General features: G+C 29.6%; 3 protein-coding genes and 1 non-coding gene across 4 annotated transcripts; 1 reads left to right on the top strand and 3 right to left on the bottom strand.

Annotated features, from left to right (window-relative positions):
- Nucleotides 1-1,022: 1,022 nt before the first annotated feature.
- Nucleotides 1,023-2,280, bottom strand: LOC108478676 (NAC domain-containing protein 83-like). Its single transcript, XM_017781149.2, has 3 exons — nucleotides 1,965-2,280; nucleotides 1,521-1,801; nucleotides 1,023-1,420 (listed from the first exon to the last, which is right to left on the bottom strand). The coding sequence occupies exons 1-3, from the start codon at nucleotides 2,137-2,139 to the stop codon at nucleotides 1,172-1,174; spliced, it is 705 nt and encodes a 234-aa protein (XP_017636638.1). The 5' UTR covers nucleotides 2,140-2,280; the 3' UTR covers nucleotides 1,023-1,171.
- Nucleotides 2,281-6,048: 3,768 nt separating this feature from the next.
- On the bottom strand, nucleotides 6,049-6,120 carry TRNAQ-UUG (transfer RNA glutamine (anticodon UUG)). The gene has a single exon. It is a non-coding gene; the product is annotated as a tRNA-Gln (tRNA).
- Nucleotides 6,121-10,041: 3,921 nt separating this feature from the next.
- On the top strand, nucleotides 10,042-11,414 carry LOC108477617 (bidirectional sugar transporter SWEET12-like). Its single transcript, XM_017780138.1, has 6 exons — nucleotides 10,042-10,093; nucleotides 10,192-10,228; nucleotides 10,314-10,524; nucleotides 10,613-10,774; nucleotides 10,873-10,992; nucleotides 11,100-11,414. Exons 1-6 carry the CDS (start codon nucleotides 10,042-10,044, stop codon nucleotides 11,412-11,414), a joined length of 897 nt encoding a protein of 298 aa, XP_017635627.1.
- A 2,181-nt stretch (nucleotides 11,415-13,595) lies between these two features.
- On the bottom strand, nucleotides 13,596-16,477 carry LOC108478751 (TPD1 protein homolog 1). The gene is made up of 4 exons (XM_017781216.2): nucleotides 16,282-16,477; nucleotides 15,309-15,521; nucleotides 15,100-15,192; nucleotides 13,596-14,269 (listed from the first exon to the last, which is right to left on the bottom strand). Exons 2-4 carry the CDS (start codon nucleotides 15,388-15,390, stop codon nucleotides 13,926-13,928), a joined length of 519 nt encoding a protein of 172 aa, XP_017636705.1. The 5' UTR covers nucleotides 15,391-15,521; nucleotides 16,282-16,477; the 3' UTR covers nucleotides 13,596-13,925.
- Nucleotides 16,478-17,032: the final 555 nt, after the last annotated feature.

Here is a 17,032-nt window from a genome sequence, read left to right as displayed (position 1 = left end):
GTAAAAGACGTCTTGGTACGTAAATATTTTTGCATAAATTATGTTATTTATTTATTTGACATTATTATTTTTCTTTTTCCTAATATGTTTTTGTTTAATATATTATTACAGCTTGAGGTTTTTCAATTAAATTATGGTCAACAAAAAGATTAATTTTTTTTCCAAGAAAAGGGTCTCAGAAAGTAATAATGATCAATTGGTTCCTCAATCTTCTATTATTAGTGCAGAAAAATGAAATATCAGATCTTCCCAAGATCCTAAACGAGATATCCAGTCTTCTTAAACTCCTAAATAAGATATCGAGTCTTCTCAAGTTCCTAAACGTCCTCATAAAGTGTCGAGAATCAAAGCAAAGAAGTTTAATACTTCTTCTTTAGAGCGTGATCTGGGACTTCGAAAATCTATTTGGGATTACCCTCCAAATCAATAGGATAGAGTACGTTAAGCTTACATTAAGGTTGGATCATATCAACCGATTCCTACCAATGAGGCTCCAACATCTCCTCAATATATTGACAAGAATGACACTTTTTTACATTAAAAACAAAAAAATAGTTCAAATTTAGAAGTCTCCTTTGGAGTAAAATATTGGATCCGTCCTTTACGATAGAAGCATACTCACACCAGGTCTAAAGAAAGCTGTCCAAATAAAAACCTATTACTTATACTTTTAACGGTTCATTCATAAGTAGATGGATTTTATGGGTGATCAACACTTAACCACCAAGTTCATGATTTAATTGTAAAAGAAATAATATTTAAAAAGTCTAAAATTTGACTTTTAACCCTATAAGCATCTGCAATCCATTGCTGAGAAGCGAACATAGAGTTTAAACCACATAGAACCTGGCAAGAAAGAATCAGAATTGAATCCTTCCTACGTGCTACATATTCTTGCTTTTAATTAACGGTGCTTTGCTTTGCCGCCGAATAACCTTTTTTTTTTCTTCTTTTCGCAAAGTTTGACATATTCGTTTTCTGTAGGATAAAAATGAATATGCCTTTTTTCATCCAACCTCTAATTTCTTTATATCAATTTATATTTTATATTATAATAAAATAGTTTTCCAAATGTCAATATAGATGGACTAATAACAACAGACTGCTGATGAAGAGAACTTATCCACCTAAATTATACAGTATGGCAGTGAGTTGCTTTCTTTCAGTATTGTCAGCTGCATGCACTTGAAGACACCTCAGTGATATCACTCCTCGAACTTGCTGATGATGAAGATGATGACTCGGCATCTTTTTCTCTCATAAAATTATACAATTTGGGTTCCATCCTATGACCCAATTCTTCATTTCTATTTTTATTGCAAAAACTCTGCATAATCTCCTCCTCACTACTTTTCTTACTAGTTCTCTTCAAAAATACATGACATAGTACCCATTTTTCCATCCCATGATTCAAATAATTCTGCAAAATTTTTAAAAAAATTTATATTAACAATAATGAGACATGTTATATGTATCTATGTTACTCAATGTAGAATATCAGTTTATATACATAGACTTGCCTGCATCATTGGGTTGTTTGCCGAGTTGAAATCATTGTTTGGTACATTGACTAAACGATATTCATGCATGATCCAATCAGTTCTTAATCCATGTGGAGGCTTCCCCATGTGAAAAACTAGGGTTTTCCTCATCCCTGCTACTTGATTTCTCCTTGATATGATTTGCTTATCTGACCCGGTTGCCTTCCAATATCCGGAAGCAGTCGCCCGGTTTATCCGGTTCCCGATCTTATACTTGGCTTCCTTCACACTAAAAAAATACCTCTCTTCCCCCAAATCACCTAAAAATAAAGTTGAATATTAATTAAACTTCATGGATATTTACATGCAAATGCATGTTTTAATAACCCTCCATAGAGACTGCATGCATGCATGCTACATAAGCTCCCAATCATGGAATATGTGACAGCTAATAAATAAAAATAAAAACAAAACATGTGTTACCAGGCAAATCCCAGGGATCAAAATTGCAAATATTGAGGTCAGGGATGATAGAAGCAGGCAAAGGGAAGGAAAAGGCCTTGCATTTCAAGTACTGAAACACAAGCTCTTCCTCCGTCGGCTGAAAACGGAAGCCCGGCGGCAATTTTCTTAATCCATTCAGCCTCAGACTGTTCATAATATCCTTAAGTGAGTAATAGCCTAAGTTTCCCTTTCTTCTTCTGCAAGGTGGGTGGTAAAAGTCAAGCAATGGCCATTGAAAGTTGAAAGCATTTTATAGGGCAAAAAGAAGAAACAAAAGAAACCAATGGTCCCCGTTTTTCTTAATGGCACTCCGGCAGATTCGTTAAAAGTTTTATCAAATCAAATTTAAGGGATTAGTTAACTGAACAAAAAAAATTTCCATTTTTTGGTCCCAATATATAATATAATTTTTTTTTGAGATTACGATATAAAATTTTTTAAATTATTTACCTAATTCAAAATTTTATTTTATTATTTAACATTGTCGGACAGATTCAACCGGTCAATCAGATAGATTAGATTGAAAACCAATCAGTATATTAATTTAGACAAAAGCATTAAACTATCTTTTGAATGAATCACTCAAAATCGAAAAAAAACCTAAAATCAATAAAAATTTAACAGTTGAACTAGTCTAACGAGTTTATAATTTTTGTAATTTTTTTTAAATTTTTTATTATTGTTAGATTGGGGATTAAACCAATTGAATTGAAAATTAATGAAGTGATAAATTTAGAGATGTGTAAAGCTAGGGTTTAACGATAGCCTTTTTCTTTTCCAGGCAAACTTTTCACGCTTGGTCCCTTCTAAATTTGATAGGATGGTCCGTGAATCTTGTTTAATTGGTTTATCACTTTGAGTTTTCTTCATTATTATTGTTTTACACAATTACTCATTTTGTTTCTAATTGGAACTTAATTTTGATATAAGATTAAATAATGATTTATCATTTATTAGATTATGGTAATAAAATATATTTATTAAAAGTTCAAATTAAAAAAATCGATAAAAATGATAAAATCAAGGATTTAAATAGAAATATAAAATAATGGAAAGGCATTTTTCCAAAATTGAAATAATTAATGAACATTGTTAAATAAAGTAGTTTTCTTTTCTCTTCTTTTATAGTTTGTCAAATGCAGTACCTTTTTGTTGAAAGAAGAAAATATATATATATATATATATATAAAATTAAGAGAAATAGATGGTAGAGGTTAGGAAGTTACTTAAGGTGTAAGTTTCAAAGTAGAGAGTGTGAGAGTGCTATATTTCTTTAATTTGCTGTTTTGTTTAATTAATCTCTCCCCATTTTATCTACTTTATAAGTGGTTTCTGTGAGTCAAAGCTTTCATATATCTTTTGTTGCAATTATCATCAACATTTTATTTATGCTTTTCAACTTTTCCAAGCTGCCCAAATTTGAATCACGGTTTTTTTTTTAATTATTCAATAATTTTTTTATGTTATTATATATAATTTGGTAATTCTTTTTATTTCAAATCCCAAATTTTGAATCTCGAAGTTCAAGATTTGAGGTTCCGAGTTTAGAGTTCAGGATAAAAAATATTATTAAAATCATGTATTAATGACATGAAAAATATTATTGAAATGTCATTAAATAATTGAAAAGTCGCCGTGAATGATGTGGTGGGAATGATCCATAAAATATTTTTCCAATTTTAAATTATCAACAATTTTTCTTATTTTAATATAAATATTGTAATTTCAAAAGCAAATTGAATTAAATTTTAAAGGTAGAAAAAGGTGAAGATAAAACTCATATTAATTTTTTAAAGTTTAAATTACATTTACAATTCCAACTATAAATAATAAATATTTGAATTAACTATAATTAAAATCAAACAACGAAATATAATCGAATCGAATCGAATACTTCTTAAAAGAACTTACACATGGTAAGTTTTAAACTAAAATAAATCTGAAGACAAGTCACATATGATTTGTGTAAAGTTAGAGTCGAACCTAAATCATTAAACTCTATAAACACTACCAAAGTTTGATAAAATTGACTTCGAGCTTATTTTTAAAAAAATAAAAACCTTATAAAATAAATAAAAACGAATAGAATTTGAAAAGATAAATTAAAAATGATTTAAACCATAAAAGAGTTTAATTTTAAAATATTAATTAGATTAGAGAATATATTAAATAAAAATAAAAGTTTTAGGATCATTTTGTAAAGAAAACTTTAAGTCGAAAATTAGTAAACTTTAAGAAAATAAAGGTACGTTTTTTGTTTATTTATTGAAAAAGAAAATTGTGCATGAAGGCGACGTTGGAGTTTTGTGCTTTTCTTCATAACGAAGATGTTATCTTTGCTCTTTCCACGCAATGTTGATTCGGAAATAAGAATGCTCGGCTCCCATTTTAGTATTATTTTTATTTTTATTTTTATTTTATTTAATTCATTGTTTTATCAAAGAATATTCATTCACAACACCAACAAAAGTCTTATGTTTTTCTTTACCAACTTTGACCATACAATCTACTCCAAAACTTCTTATTTCTTAAATTCCCCATTTTATAATAATTCAATTTTAAATTTATTTTTATTGTAATTCCAACTAATTTGACGTGTGGAAAATCACATTAATTATTTTTATTTTAGTCCCATCAAGTTGTGTATAGTCAATTCAAAGCATAAGTATCCAGCTCATGAAATCAATGAAGTTCTTGGTAGCTAATTTTTATGTTTGGATAAATTTTGAAAAATAGGGTAGTCTTACATGTACTTTTTATGGTTCTGAATTTATTCATAAAGGATGACATTATTTTTTATTAAATGGATGGATTTAATTATTGTATTATTAGGAAAAAAAATTAAAAAGTGTTATAAGTTTTATGTTGTTCGTGAATTTAAAATTTAGTCTTTTATTTTTTAAAATTTTAAAATTCAAATTTAATTGTTAGCATTATCAAAATTTTTCCGTTAAATCTGCTAGTGTGATGTTTTAAAATAAAAGACAATACTCACTTAGTAGTCATGCAATTTTAAAAAAATGGTATTGTAATGAATCTAATTTTAATAAAAAATTAATAGTGTGAATAATTGGATTTGCATTTTTAGATTAAAAAAATCAAAAGACTAAATTCATTGATATAAAAGTAAAAAAAAATTCAAAATATATTTTATCCAAAAAAAATCAAATAATGCCAATTTGTAACAAAGTTAACCATGTCGAATTTTGGCCTTATTTGATAATTAACAGCCATGTCAACACATTAGTGGTCAATATGACGAAAACCATTAGTTAAAGGATTTTTAACGTCTAAGTGTCACGGTTCAAAGTTCGTGACAAATGCACACAAAGTGTCTCATGGAAGTCAATTGATTAAATAGGGTACATTTAACCCACTTGAATTGATTCGATTCATGACACATATGGAGAAGACCGTCTTCTTGAAGCTTTGGTGTCTCAATGAAGCACTCCAATAAAACTAGAGTTATTATGCTGAATGTTGTAAATCTAGAGAGACAAGATTGTATGAAGTTTAAATCCTTTAGGATTCTCGTCCTGTAGATAAGTTTTAATTTTTGACCGTCGATGTAATTTAAACTGTACCACTTAGTTTAAGAGAGCTCAACTATAAATAGAGGTATTCCCTTTATTTGTAACTATCTCATTGTACTTCATTCTTGAGTTAAAAGAATATGTTTGAAAGCATTTATTCAAACACCAACATGCTATTATTTTCTTTTGACTTTTCTTTTCAATTTAAGCCCATTTGTCTTTTCGAATTGCTTCCGCTTTGTTTCGGTAACTTAAAGAAATTCTTTATAAATTTTTATTTTCAAGAGTTAGGCTGATAAGCTTGTATTCAATTATATATTATATAAAAATTAAATTATAGTGTAAACATTGAAACCATGATATGGCTAACAAAGAATCTTGAACCTAAAGGAAGAGAAAAAGAGAGTATTGATTCTCTTAACAAGTGGGCAAATTTAAAAGCAATACCGTTGAAAATACATGGGCCTAATGGTCCGCTACTGATGTAAATCATAAATGATAATGATGATAAAAAAAAAAAAGAGAAAGAAAGGTCCCACCGGGAGTCGAACCCAGGTCGCTGGATTCAAAGTCCAGAGTGCTAACCACTACACCATGGAACCCCAACTTGAAATCAATTTCTCAGTCTTACTTTATTAATAAAATTGGAATTTCTAGCTGATTGCACTAATAAAAGATGGTCTTACCATTTGTGTGTTTTTTTTTACTCATAATCTACCACTTTTTGTATTTTATAATCATCATCATAAACGTTTATATACATATTCAAAATTTGTATTATATAAAACTTAGCATATTCGTTTTTTATTTATTTCATATTATATTATATTTAATATTTTCACATCTTTTCTTTAGACATGATTTTTTCTTCAGTATAATGTCTCATACTAGCTTTAAGCACAATTAATGGTTAGATTTTAATTTTTTTTCTCTTTGGTTTAATTAATTTCTTAATCAATTTTCTCTTCTTCATTTTGTATTTCTTAACGTAGACTCTAGACCTTGAAACCTTGGACCATCGACCCTAAACCCTGGATCCAAGGTTCAGGGTGTGAGGATCCAGGGTCTAAGGTTTCAAGGTCTTGGATCTAGTGTTTTAGAGTTTTAAGGTACAGAGTATAAGATTTAGGGTCAAGATTTAAAAAACTTATCAAAATGATGTGTCAATAGCATGAAAAAAAATGCTGAAAAAGCATTAAATAATTGATGAGGTATACAGGATGATGTGACGTATTTGTTTCATATAATCATTTTCCTTTATTAACATATATAAAATATCTCTTCTACGTTGCTAATTAAAATTTTAAATTCAAAAATCAAGACGAAACAACCCTTATATCATCACGAGTAAATCAAATAATAATACACATCATTTAACTCTATTTTTAATAATATACTTTAAGTAATTCACTAATTAATATATTAAATATAAACCTTAAAACCAAAATTCAAATTAACTAAAATATGTACATAAATAATTGGTATGTATCAACAATGATACATCATTACCTTTTATATGCAAAACAAAAGGTGAAACATCATTGTATATTACCTGTCTGTGGTTTATTTAAATGCAGGTTTGCAACAAATGTTCCAATCTGAACAAAAAGATGTAAACTTGAATGACAGCCGCAAGATTAACAGTAGAATATTAGCCTTTTTCCAAACATTGTTCACACACTCAGCTTCTAACTAAGTTTAGAGCCGCAAAAATTAAAAGCTTTTTAGTACGTGCTAAAGCTTGTTTAAGTGCCAAGTTACCCACAGCTTTTCGCTTTCAAAATACTGTCCATGAAAGCAACTAACTTCGTATCCCACTTATATTCAGACGTGCAAGTAATAAGCTATTTTCAGATTAAACACAACAATGTATATGTTGCTATCAGTTTTTTTTTTTTTAATTATATCACTTTTATCATTGTTGTAAACATATAATAAATAATATTATCATGATTTTTTAAAAAAAATAAAACAAAATGAGTTTTCAAGTCTGTTGAATCAAAAGTCGAGATTTTGTTTAATTTAATGATGTTATAATTATATTTTGTAAATTTACTTTACGTGTCTATGATCTCACAGGTCAACATCTTGCAAGCTTAAGATCTTATAAGCCCGATCTATAAATCATATACTTGACCTAAATAGAATGCTTACCATTCGCCAGTGATACATATTAAACCTTAAGACATCTTGAGAACTCTTTTGCTCTCATCATTTCCTTAATCTTTCCCTACAAATAAACTGTCGCAACCGTATCATTGTATCAACGAATGATTAGTTCTAATGGTAACTTAAAGATTATATCATCAACCATTAAACCGTACATTTAATCAATTCAATTTATGAGCTGGTTTTTAACATAATGCTTGATAAAAAAAGTATGAGAAGCAAAGAAATTGTTTAAAACAATGATCATTAGGGTAATCTTTTAATTAATCAGATGATGGGGTTTGTTTAGAAAATGTTATCATTTCAGGTATGGTTTAACACTTAAACCTACCACTTCAAGTCCCATCTTTACAAAAAGCAATTTGTCTTGAAAATGATATATAAAAATTTCGACACTTTTTTTTCCTTCAAGCCTTGTAATTTGATTTAATTGGAAAACGAGTGTGGGAATATCAACATCAAAGATGAAAAATAAACAGTGAAGAAATGGAGTGAGGTTGACTTGGATGAGGTTGAAATCCTCCTCAGTTTCACGCGTGACGAAGTGTAAAAAAAAAGAAAAAGAAAAAAGAGACTGTTATAGAACGCAATACCAACTTAACATTTTGCTCTTCACCATCATTAAACAAAAAAGGTTTTGTTAATCACCCTTTAATATTAGTTTTCTTAATTTAAATCTGTTCTCACCTTATGACTTCTGTTAAGATTTCTGTTAAGAAAATTATCATTATCGGCCCAAAACCTAAAAGGATTTGGGCCTGGGTCGTAATGAGCTCGTGGGATGAGCTCACAAGATCAATTTATTCTCTTATGAGGTTATACGTGCATAAAATTTTATAAATATGTGTTGAGCCTAAAGGAAAAATATATATATTTAAATTTATTATATGTGTTTTTTAGTTTACTTATTAATATATTATAATGATTGATTTTAATCATAATTATAAAGTATATTAATATTAATATTGTATTGACTATAATTATGCTTATAATAGTGATTTAAAAAGTGGGAGGGTTTCTTTTTAGAGAAATAATTGGTTGAATGGTAGAGATCGGCTTAATGCACTGTTGTCGAAAAACTGAGGAAGGTTGGAACTTTCCGTACATTAGCAGGTCGTTAAGTGGGGGGATTTTGCGTACGTCACTAATATTGGTAGACATGTCAAATTCGTATATGTTGTAATTGTCGGCCTACTTATAAAGATGACCTTTCTATTTCATATAAATTAAAATTTTAATTTATATTATTTTCTAATAATTTAATGTCTTTAAAGGTGAAATGACATCAAATTATTAAAAAATACAAACAACATAATATTTAAGTTATATACAAAGATTCAACCAGTAGTTTTAAGATGGAAGTATAAAATTATCATTAAAAACATTAAATTTAAATGAGTGTATGTGTATAATAAAAGCTAAAATCATAATATATTATATTAAATGATAAAATATAAAAATTATATAATTTTAAAGTTACATTTAAATAAGCATATTATTAAAATTATGTTTAATAAAATATATTAAAATTATTTGATGTTAATTAGTAATTAAAATTATATATTTATTAAACTTTCGTATGGAAATAAAACTTGTAATATATTATATAATATTTTTATGTTTATGTTTATGTCATATGACATATTTTCTTTTTTTCCTAAACCCATAAAGAGAGTTAAAATTGGAAATATATGTTCCACTATTGGAGCCTTGTCCGATCAATTGGAAGTTTTATAATGCCACATTACTAATTTATAATTAATATTTAATTAATAATATTATTTAAAATTTAAAATATATATTAAAAATAATATAAATTAGAGTTATGTTTTTTTTCTTGTAAAGAATAATATAATCAATTTTATTTTAAAATTTATTTATTTATACTTGGCAAATTATAATGTAATGATTGTGGATAGCCCACAGTGTAGGGTATATAATAATTTAGTTTTAATTAAGAACTGTGATAATTATTTTAGTCTGTGAGTTATTGAAACCACATTGAATGTGATTAAAATACATGCCTCCACCTGTCTTTTGCAGTTGCAAAAATTCGGTATAATTAATTACATATATGCTATGGTTGAAAATATTTTCATAATTCCAATGCTCAAGTTTCATTTCTTAACAACCTTAAATATAAAAAAACACATAGGACTTGGTGTGATTATGATATGTTGGGTGCATGGAATTGAACACAACATATATACCCAACTGATGAAAAAGTAAGAATTTATGATGCAACAGCAAAGGGGATGGGCTTCCCTTTCTCTATATAAACGCCATCACCCTGTGCTAGGTTTTTGCATCCCAGCCTTGTTCCAGTGCGAGAGAGTGAGAAACATATAGAGATCATGGCGTTAATTTCTGCAGATAATCCTTGGGTTTTCATCTCTGGTCTCTTAGGTACATTTACACAATATTCCATTGTTTTTCAACTTCACAGTTTTACAATAATTCATTTCTTCTTCTTCTTCTTCTTCTTCTTTTTATCAATGTTATAGGTAACATTTCTTCCTTGGTGGTTTTCCTTGCTCCACTGTAAGATTCTTTCATGGTTTAATTTCTCTTTTTTATATACATAGTTAAAGACAAAAGATGTAGTTAAATTTATTGATCTTTTCAGACCAACATTTATCCGAGTTTGTAAGAAGAAATCAACAGAAGGCTTCCAATCAATCCCATACGTAGTTTCACTCTTCAGTGCTATGCTTTGGATATACTATGCCTATGTCAAGACCGGAGCTTTCCTCCTTATTACCATTAACTCCTTCGGTTGTGTCATTGAGACCCTTTACATTGCTCTCTACATTACTTATGCTTCAAAGGAAGCTAGGGTACAACACTCGTCTCATCATTCCTACATATATTTATTTGTATTTGTAAAAGTTCATTAACTCTTTCAATTTGCAAAATGATGTACAGATATTTACCTTAAGGATACTTTTATTGCTGGATTTTGGGGTATTTTGTGCTATTCTTCTAATCACCCACTTTTTAGCCAAAGGTTCCAATCGAGTCCAACTTCTTGGATGGATCAGTGTAGTGTTTGCTACAAGTGTATTTGCTGCACCTTTAAGCATCATAGTAAGCATATATTTAATTGGATTTTATATTTAAAGTATTGCTAAACCTGAATATCTCACTAATATTATTATTTTTAAATTTATAACAATATTTTGCAGAGGCAGGTTATTCGTACCGAAAGTGTGGAGTTCATGCCATTTTATTTATCAATTATGCTTACTCTAAGTGCTATTATGTGGCTTTTGTATGGCATATTCCTTAAAGATTTATATATTGCGGTAAGTAATTCATTGAAAAAGACAATCCCTTAAACCTTTCCTTTAAAAGCTTTTGAATTTCTGCTTTAGTTAACAGCTAAAAAGAAGTTGGTGTAAATTATTGACAGATTCCCAATGTTCTGGGTTTCATCTTCGGGATGCTTCAAATGGTGTTACATGCAGTATATAGGAAGCACAAGACAGTGTCCGAGGATGTCAAGTTACCAGAACACTGTGTCGATGTTACAAACGTGAGCGCGGTTACGGATTCCCATAATCATCGGGTGCGGGAAACCGTGAGCTCATCCGAGCCACCCCAAGTTCACGATCATAGAATGATTGGGATGACCTGCAAATCACAGAATTATCAAAGTGATCAAAGGGAGGAAATCATGGATTCCCCTAACCCTAATCCTAACCTGCTAGGAACATGTGAAGCTTGATGGAAGTTGTATACATAAATCTCTCTATTGATGGCTACATGCGGTATATATATTATATGCACGTATCTCTCTCTCTCTCTCTCCCCTGGACTTCTGTAGTATACATATATGCGTGTAGCATAGGTATATGTCAACATCTCATGCTTTTATTTTTCATATAGGTATATGAGTTTCAAAAATCATAAAATACTTTAATTTCATTAAGAAAAACATTAGACTCTTACACACTCTTGAATTCTTTTAAAATTTTCACATAATTATAATTTTTATACTGGTTATATTTGTTTATTATTATTATTTTTTGTTTTTTAAGTTGTATTGGTTTACCATCATACATAAGTTAAAATAAATTAAAAATATATAATTATTTATTTAATGAAAAATCTAAGAGGTTTAATTAACACATAAATTCTCAATTAAATAAGTGATTAATATTAATAGCAAGAAGTTTTAATGACTATTGATGTTTATAGTAAGAATTCCATGTGATTGGTTTCAAAGGCACCACCACAACATCTTGCTATTTGGTAATGATCACAATTCAGTATTTCGCGCGCCCACCGTGCCCATCGACTCATAAATGACTGCCCACTGGGCCCTTTTCTTTTTATGTAAATAATAGGGATAAATTAACTTTAGTCCCCCAACTTGAAAACCCTTTTTAATGTAGTCCCTAATTTTTTTTCTCACAATAGCCTTGAAATTTGGTAACTTTTGATAGCTTTGATTTATGTGATTACTAGTCACTATCATATTATTATTATGTCACATCATTATCTAAAAACTATTAATTTTACTAAAACATTAATGATGACGTGGCATAAAATTAAATTGTTGTATTATTACATGTACCAAAACTAAAAAAAAAAAATTGTGAAGTATTCATAAGACTTAAATTAAGAAAAATTGCTAAATTCGAAGGCTAAATATTATTTTATCCCTTAACAATATTATGCTACATTTATGCAAATTTTGCAAGGAATTGAGTGGAGTCGTAAAATGATTTGAGTGATTGGAAATTTAAAACTTAATATCTTATGTTACATTTGATTAATAGTATAATAATATGAGGAAAAGAATTTATTTAATACACATTTATTATAATAGTTACACATAAAATAAAAGATAATTAGTATAAATTTAAACTTGAAATTAGAAAGATGAGTAAAAATTCTTGTAAAAAAAATAAAACATCTTCAAAATAAAAAGAAAAATATTCTCTCTTTTCAAAAACAAGTCAGGCGGCGCTAAAATTATCAATTAAATTTTGTTTATTGCTAACTCCTATTAAAATAAAATGCAAAAATAATACTCTTACCAAATATGATATTATTGATTAATTGATTAATCTTGTTTTGAGATAAATAAGATCTTATTATATATTAAAAAAGTTTGAATACATACTTTCTAAATTAGCTATTTGTGTTCAAACTCCTAACTCCAAAGTTTTTCTAACATAAATTTGAGTCCAAATTGGATAAAATTTATTTATTTTAATTAAATCAAGTTGCTTTAGAATATATATATATATATTTGCATTTGATTTATGCTCTAAATTTTAGATAGAATTTGTAAATTTAAAAGTTAAGTTTGTTGAATTATTTAAAATTAAGATTAAATTGATAAAATATGTAAATATTAAAAATAAATGTGTTATAATATCAAATAGAAAAGATCACACCTTTATTTCCGTCGAAAAAATTAGAAAAATATTATGCTAATAAAAATGAATGACAAAAAAAGACAGAAAAGTTAGCATTACGTTTATCATTATGTTATAAGAAAGAAATCCACTTGTTTAGTTCTTTAATTCTTAAGGAGCACAAAAGAAAGAATAAAAGGAGGGGCTCATTTGGGAAAAGAAAAGTAGAGAAAATTTGCAAGATATGATCTTTCTGTATCTAACATATCAACTTCAAATATTGCAAATAAAAAGAGAAAGTCGATTTAGTGAAGAACGAACAAAACAAAACAAGTAGGAAAATGTTATTAAAAAGCACAGTTTAATGATCAAAACAAAAACATTCTAAAAATTAAGAGACTCGTGGTGTAATTTATCTCAATTTTTTCAACTTACTAGCATACTGCGTCAAATATATGGTAAGGTTACCATATGTTATATGGGATGAATATAGGAATTAGTAATCTTACTATATTTAAGATAATATGCTAGCAATGATATATACACACTCACGAACAGCAACAACCAATATTCATGGTAGATCTTCACTACAAAACCAGTTCAAACACTTTTACGGTATAGTATCAAATCTCAAAATCAGTACCTCCAAATAGACATTCATATCGGATTCATACCTCGTATTTACACCCAAGTTCAAAAGCATATTCTCCAAATTAAACTAAATGGATGAGCTCACAAGGGTCTATACGTATACTAAAGGTATGAAAATCCAGTATTGTAAACTAATCACTAACCTATTCTTGCTTTAAAGTGGGATTATATAGAGAGAGATATCAACATGTATAGGTTGAGCTCTTGAATCTTTACGGTTAAGAACAAATGACGCGGGAGACAGAAAGAGGGTAAAGGAAGGTGTTGGCGTATTGAAAGGAGACTGTTCCACCATTGATCAATGGTTTCCCGTCGTTCACGAGGCAGTCGTTGTAGCGAAGGCGTCTGAACGTTTTGGGGTTGATGAGACGGGCGGAGCTAAACCAGCCGCAGTTTAAGTGAATTCCAGAGATGTCGCAGCCGGTAACGCAGATGTTCATGATCTCGACGGTGTAGGTCGGGATGCCAGTGGGGAGTGGCCGAGTGGCTCCCTGGTTGATCACTATATCTGCCTTGGTACACTTCTCCCCTGGAAGTCGGTTCGGTTCCTTCATTGTTGTCCCTGAAAGTATAGGGACTTATTTGATTAAATTCTGAAAGGATAAATTAGTCAACTTGACTTTTACAATAAAATATCGATAAAAAAAACACAAAAGTAACCCAACCAATAAGGGGAAGAACATTTGCAGACAAAATACACTTTCTAAAGGGGGAAAAGGGAAACAGACAGTATTTAACCCCAAAAGGACTGGGTTCAAAAGGAGAACACAACGGCAACAAATTCCTTTACATGTTCAAACCTTTTCTTACTGTTCAATGAGAAATGAAAATTCGAACAATATTCGAATCCAACCCTAATTTATGATATGATTTTACCGGCTCAAACAAAAATTCGAGTTACACAACCAAAAGAGATTTAAAAAGACAAGCTGGCTTCATTACCAAAAAAGATGATAAGCTAGCATAAAAAAAAGTTGGTGCCCAAATTTAGCATCGATCACGGTGAGCTAAAAGGCTTTAAAGAAAAAGCAAGGCTCTCAAGTTTCTATTACGAAAAAAAGGCAATCTCTTATTAAAGCTTTCATGGGGATATCATTATCAGATCCCATATTCAAAGATACTATCGACAGTAACTTGTATCATCAATGGCAAGACGACAGACATAGTTAACAAACGCTGGAAACTTTTCCGGGTTCGGAAAAAAAAGGGTCGGTTCTTTTAGTAGAAATTTCGGGTTGTAGTAAGTAAAAATCAAACCCACCCGGACCCCCTCATACAAAAACAGTGACAAAAACCCAGAATAAAACATTCCATATCCTAACTTTTTTGTCATTTTGTTTATGAAAAAAAACAAATGGGTGGATTCTATTTTGTTTCTTTGTATAACTTTACCATGAAGAAGCTTGCGATGTAGTGCAGAAAATGTGTTGTTTCCTTGCTTGATCCTCAGTCCCATCAACTTCAACCCGAATGAACCACTCTCACCTGTAACATGAATAGCAAAAACCAATAAAAAATTAGTATAAAATGAACATAAAGAGACAAAGGGGAAGATGATGGAGAATCCCAAAAGGGTGTATCTTTGCACGTAAATCAAGCACCTGGAAATTGCACGATGAGGAAGAGGAATAATACGGCGGTGGAAACCGAGGACAGTAGTACCAAAAGGAATCGCCGATTCATCGGTCAAAGTTACCTATATGACATCAGATCCCGATACTTGGAAAACCAAGTCAAAAGGTCAACGAGTGGAGTGGCCTTAAAACGCCATTGAAAAAGATAAGCAGTGGTGAGTGCTTCAGATACTTGAAAATCTGCTTCAAAAACAACGAGGGATCATTTATATATTAGATCAAATAAGAACATCCCATCCATCAAATTTTTGAAATGAAATCGAAGATGAGAAAACAACCGTCAGATCATCAATAGGGCGGTTCAGATTTGACTAGAATAAAAAAGAAAGTCTACCAAAAAGCTACGCTTCACGAGCTCAACTTTAGGCTCCGAAAACAGTAACACCAAAACGACGGCGATTCGTACCTGAACTCTTTTCTAAACAAAAAATCAAAAACCCATTTTCATTTCATTTCAAAAAAATTTAAAAGCCTTTTTTTATTTGTAGTGCTAAAAATGGAAGTTTTCTCGAGAGAAGGCGAAAGAAATGTTTGCAATGAAGAAGAAAAAGAATTGACTCCAAGACTACAAAAAAATGAAAGAAAAAGGAAAGTGATGAATTCACTGAGAGCAGTCGACAAAGCAGAGACTTGCACTACAGAAAAGATGCAAGAGAAACAGAGAGAGAGAGAGAGCAGATCACCAGACCATATAGAATTGCATGATATTATAATAATAATCGATTTTGTTTCCTCTTTTGCTAGTATATTTGAAACGACAAAAATTGCAGAAGAAGATCATGAAAGACAGAAATGACAAAACAGCAAAAATCCCAAAAAGGTCGTTCGCATTTATTGAACTAAAATCCAAATTTTCAATAAAATAATCCCCTTTTCTTCGCATTTTCGAACCAAGAAGCATAGAAAAAAACAAAGAGAAAGCTTCTTGACTTCACCTTACCTTGGGAAATCGAGATATAGTAAGGATGGATCGGAGAGTACAATCAACTACGAAACGCGTGCGTTTTAGGGGTGGGTTGTTTAATCTGATTTGGCTTGAGAAATCGAGATGAGAAAAAGGAAGAAGACGAAGGAAAGAGCAGCGGGGTAATTTATGTAGTTTTCAAATTTATTTTGTTTTTGTGTTTTTTTAAATGAACCATGGTTAGAAGTGCACGTGGCGTTTTGAAAGGAAAAAAAGGTTGATTAGATTAAAAAGTGCGGACAAAGTCACGTGCGGCCAAATACAGAATTTATTAAAGCGTAAGAGTAGTTGACGCGCGCCTTCTATAAGGAATGTATTGTATTTGCTCTTTGTATGCTGCAAAACTGTTCTCCAATCAGGTCGGTTCTTAGATTCCTTTTTTATTTAACTCCTAAGTTGATTGTTTTATTAAAAATAAGACTTAGTATTTGATACTATGATAATATTTTTTTATTTTAAATATTTTTCATTTGTAATATATAATTATATTTTATAAGATAAAAACTTTCCTGATATTTATTAAATATTTACTCAAAAATAAATATAGATATTTGATATCCCTAAAAAAAATTCTCTTTTGAGGGTTGAGACATCCTTTAACAGAAGAAAAATTATGTTGGATTGGCATGATGTGATGATACACTAAAAAAGGGAAAAAGGTCAAAACAACAATGGAGTAATAGAGGATCGAAAGTGTTTTTTTAAGAAAACAAAAAGTAAAAACTAT

The sequence above is a fragment of the Gossypium arboreum genome, chromosome 11 (genome assembly GCF_025698485.1).
Source record: "Gossypium arboreum isolate Shixiya-1 chromosome 11, ASM2569848v2, whole genome shotgun sequence".
NCBI lineage: Eukaryota > Viridiplantae > Streptophyta > Magnoliopsida > Malvales > Malvaceae > Gossypium > Gossypium arboreum.
Note: the sequence above shows the minus strand (reverse complement) of the source record. Positions and strands in the feature narration are given on the sequence as shown.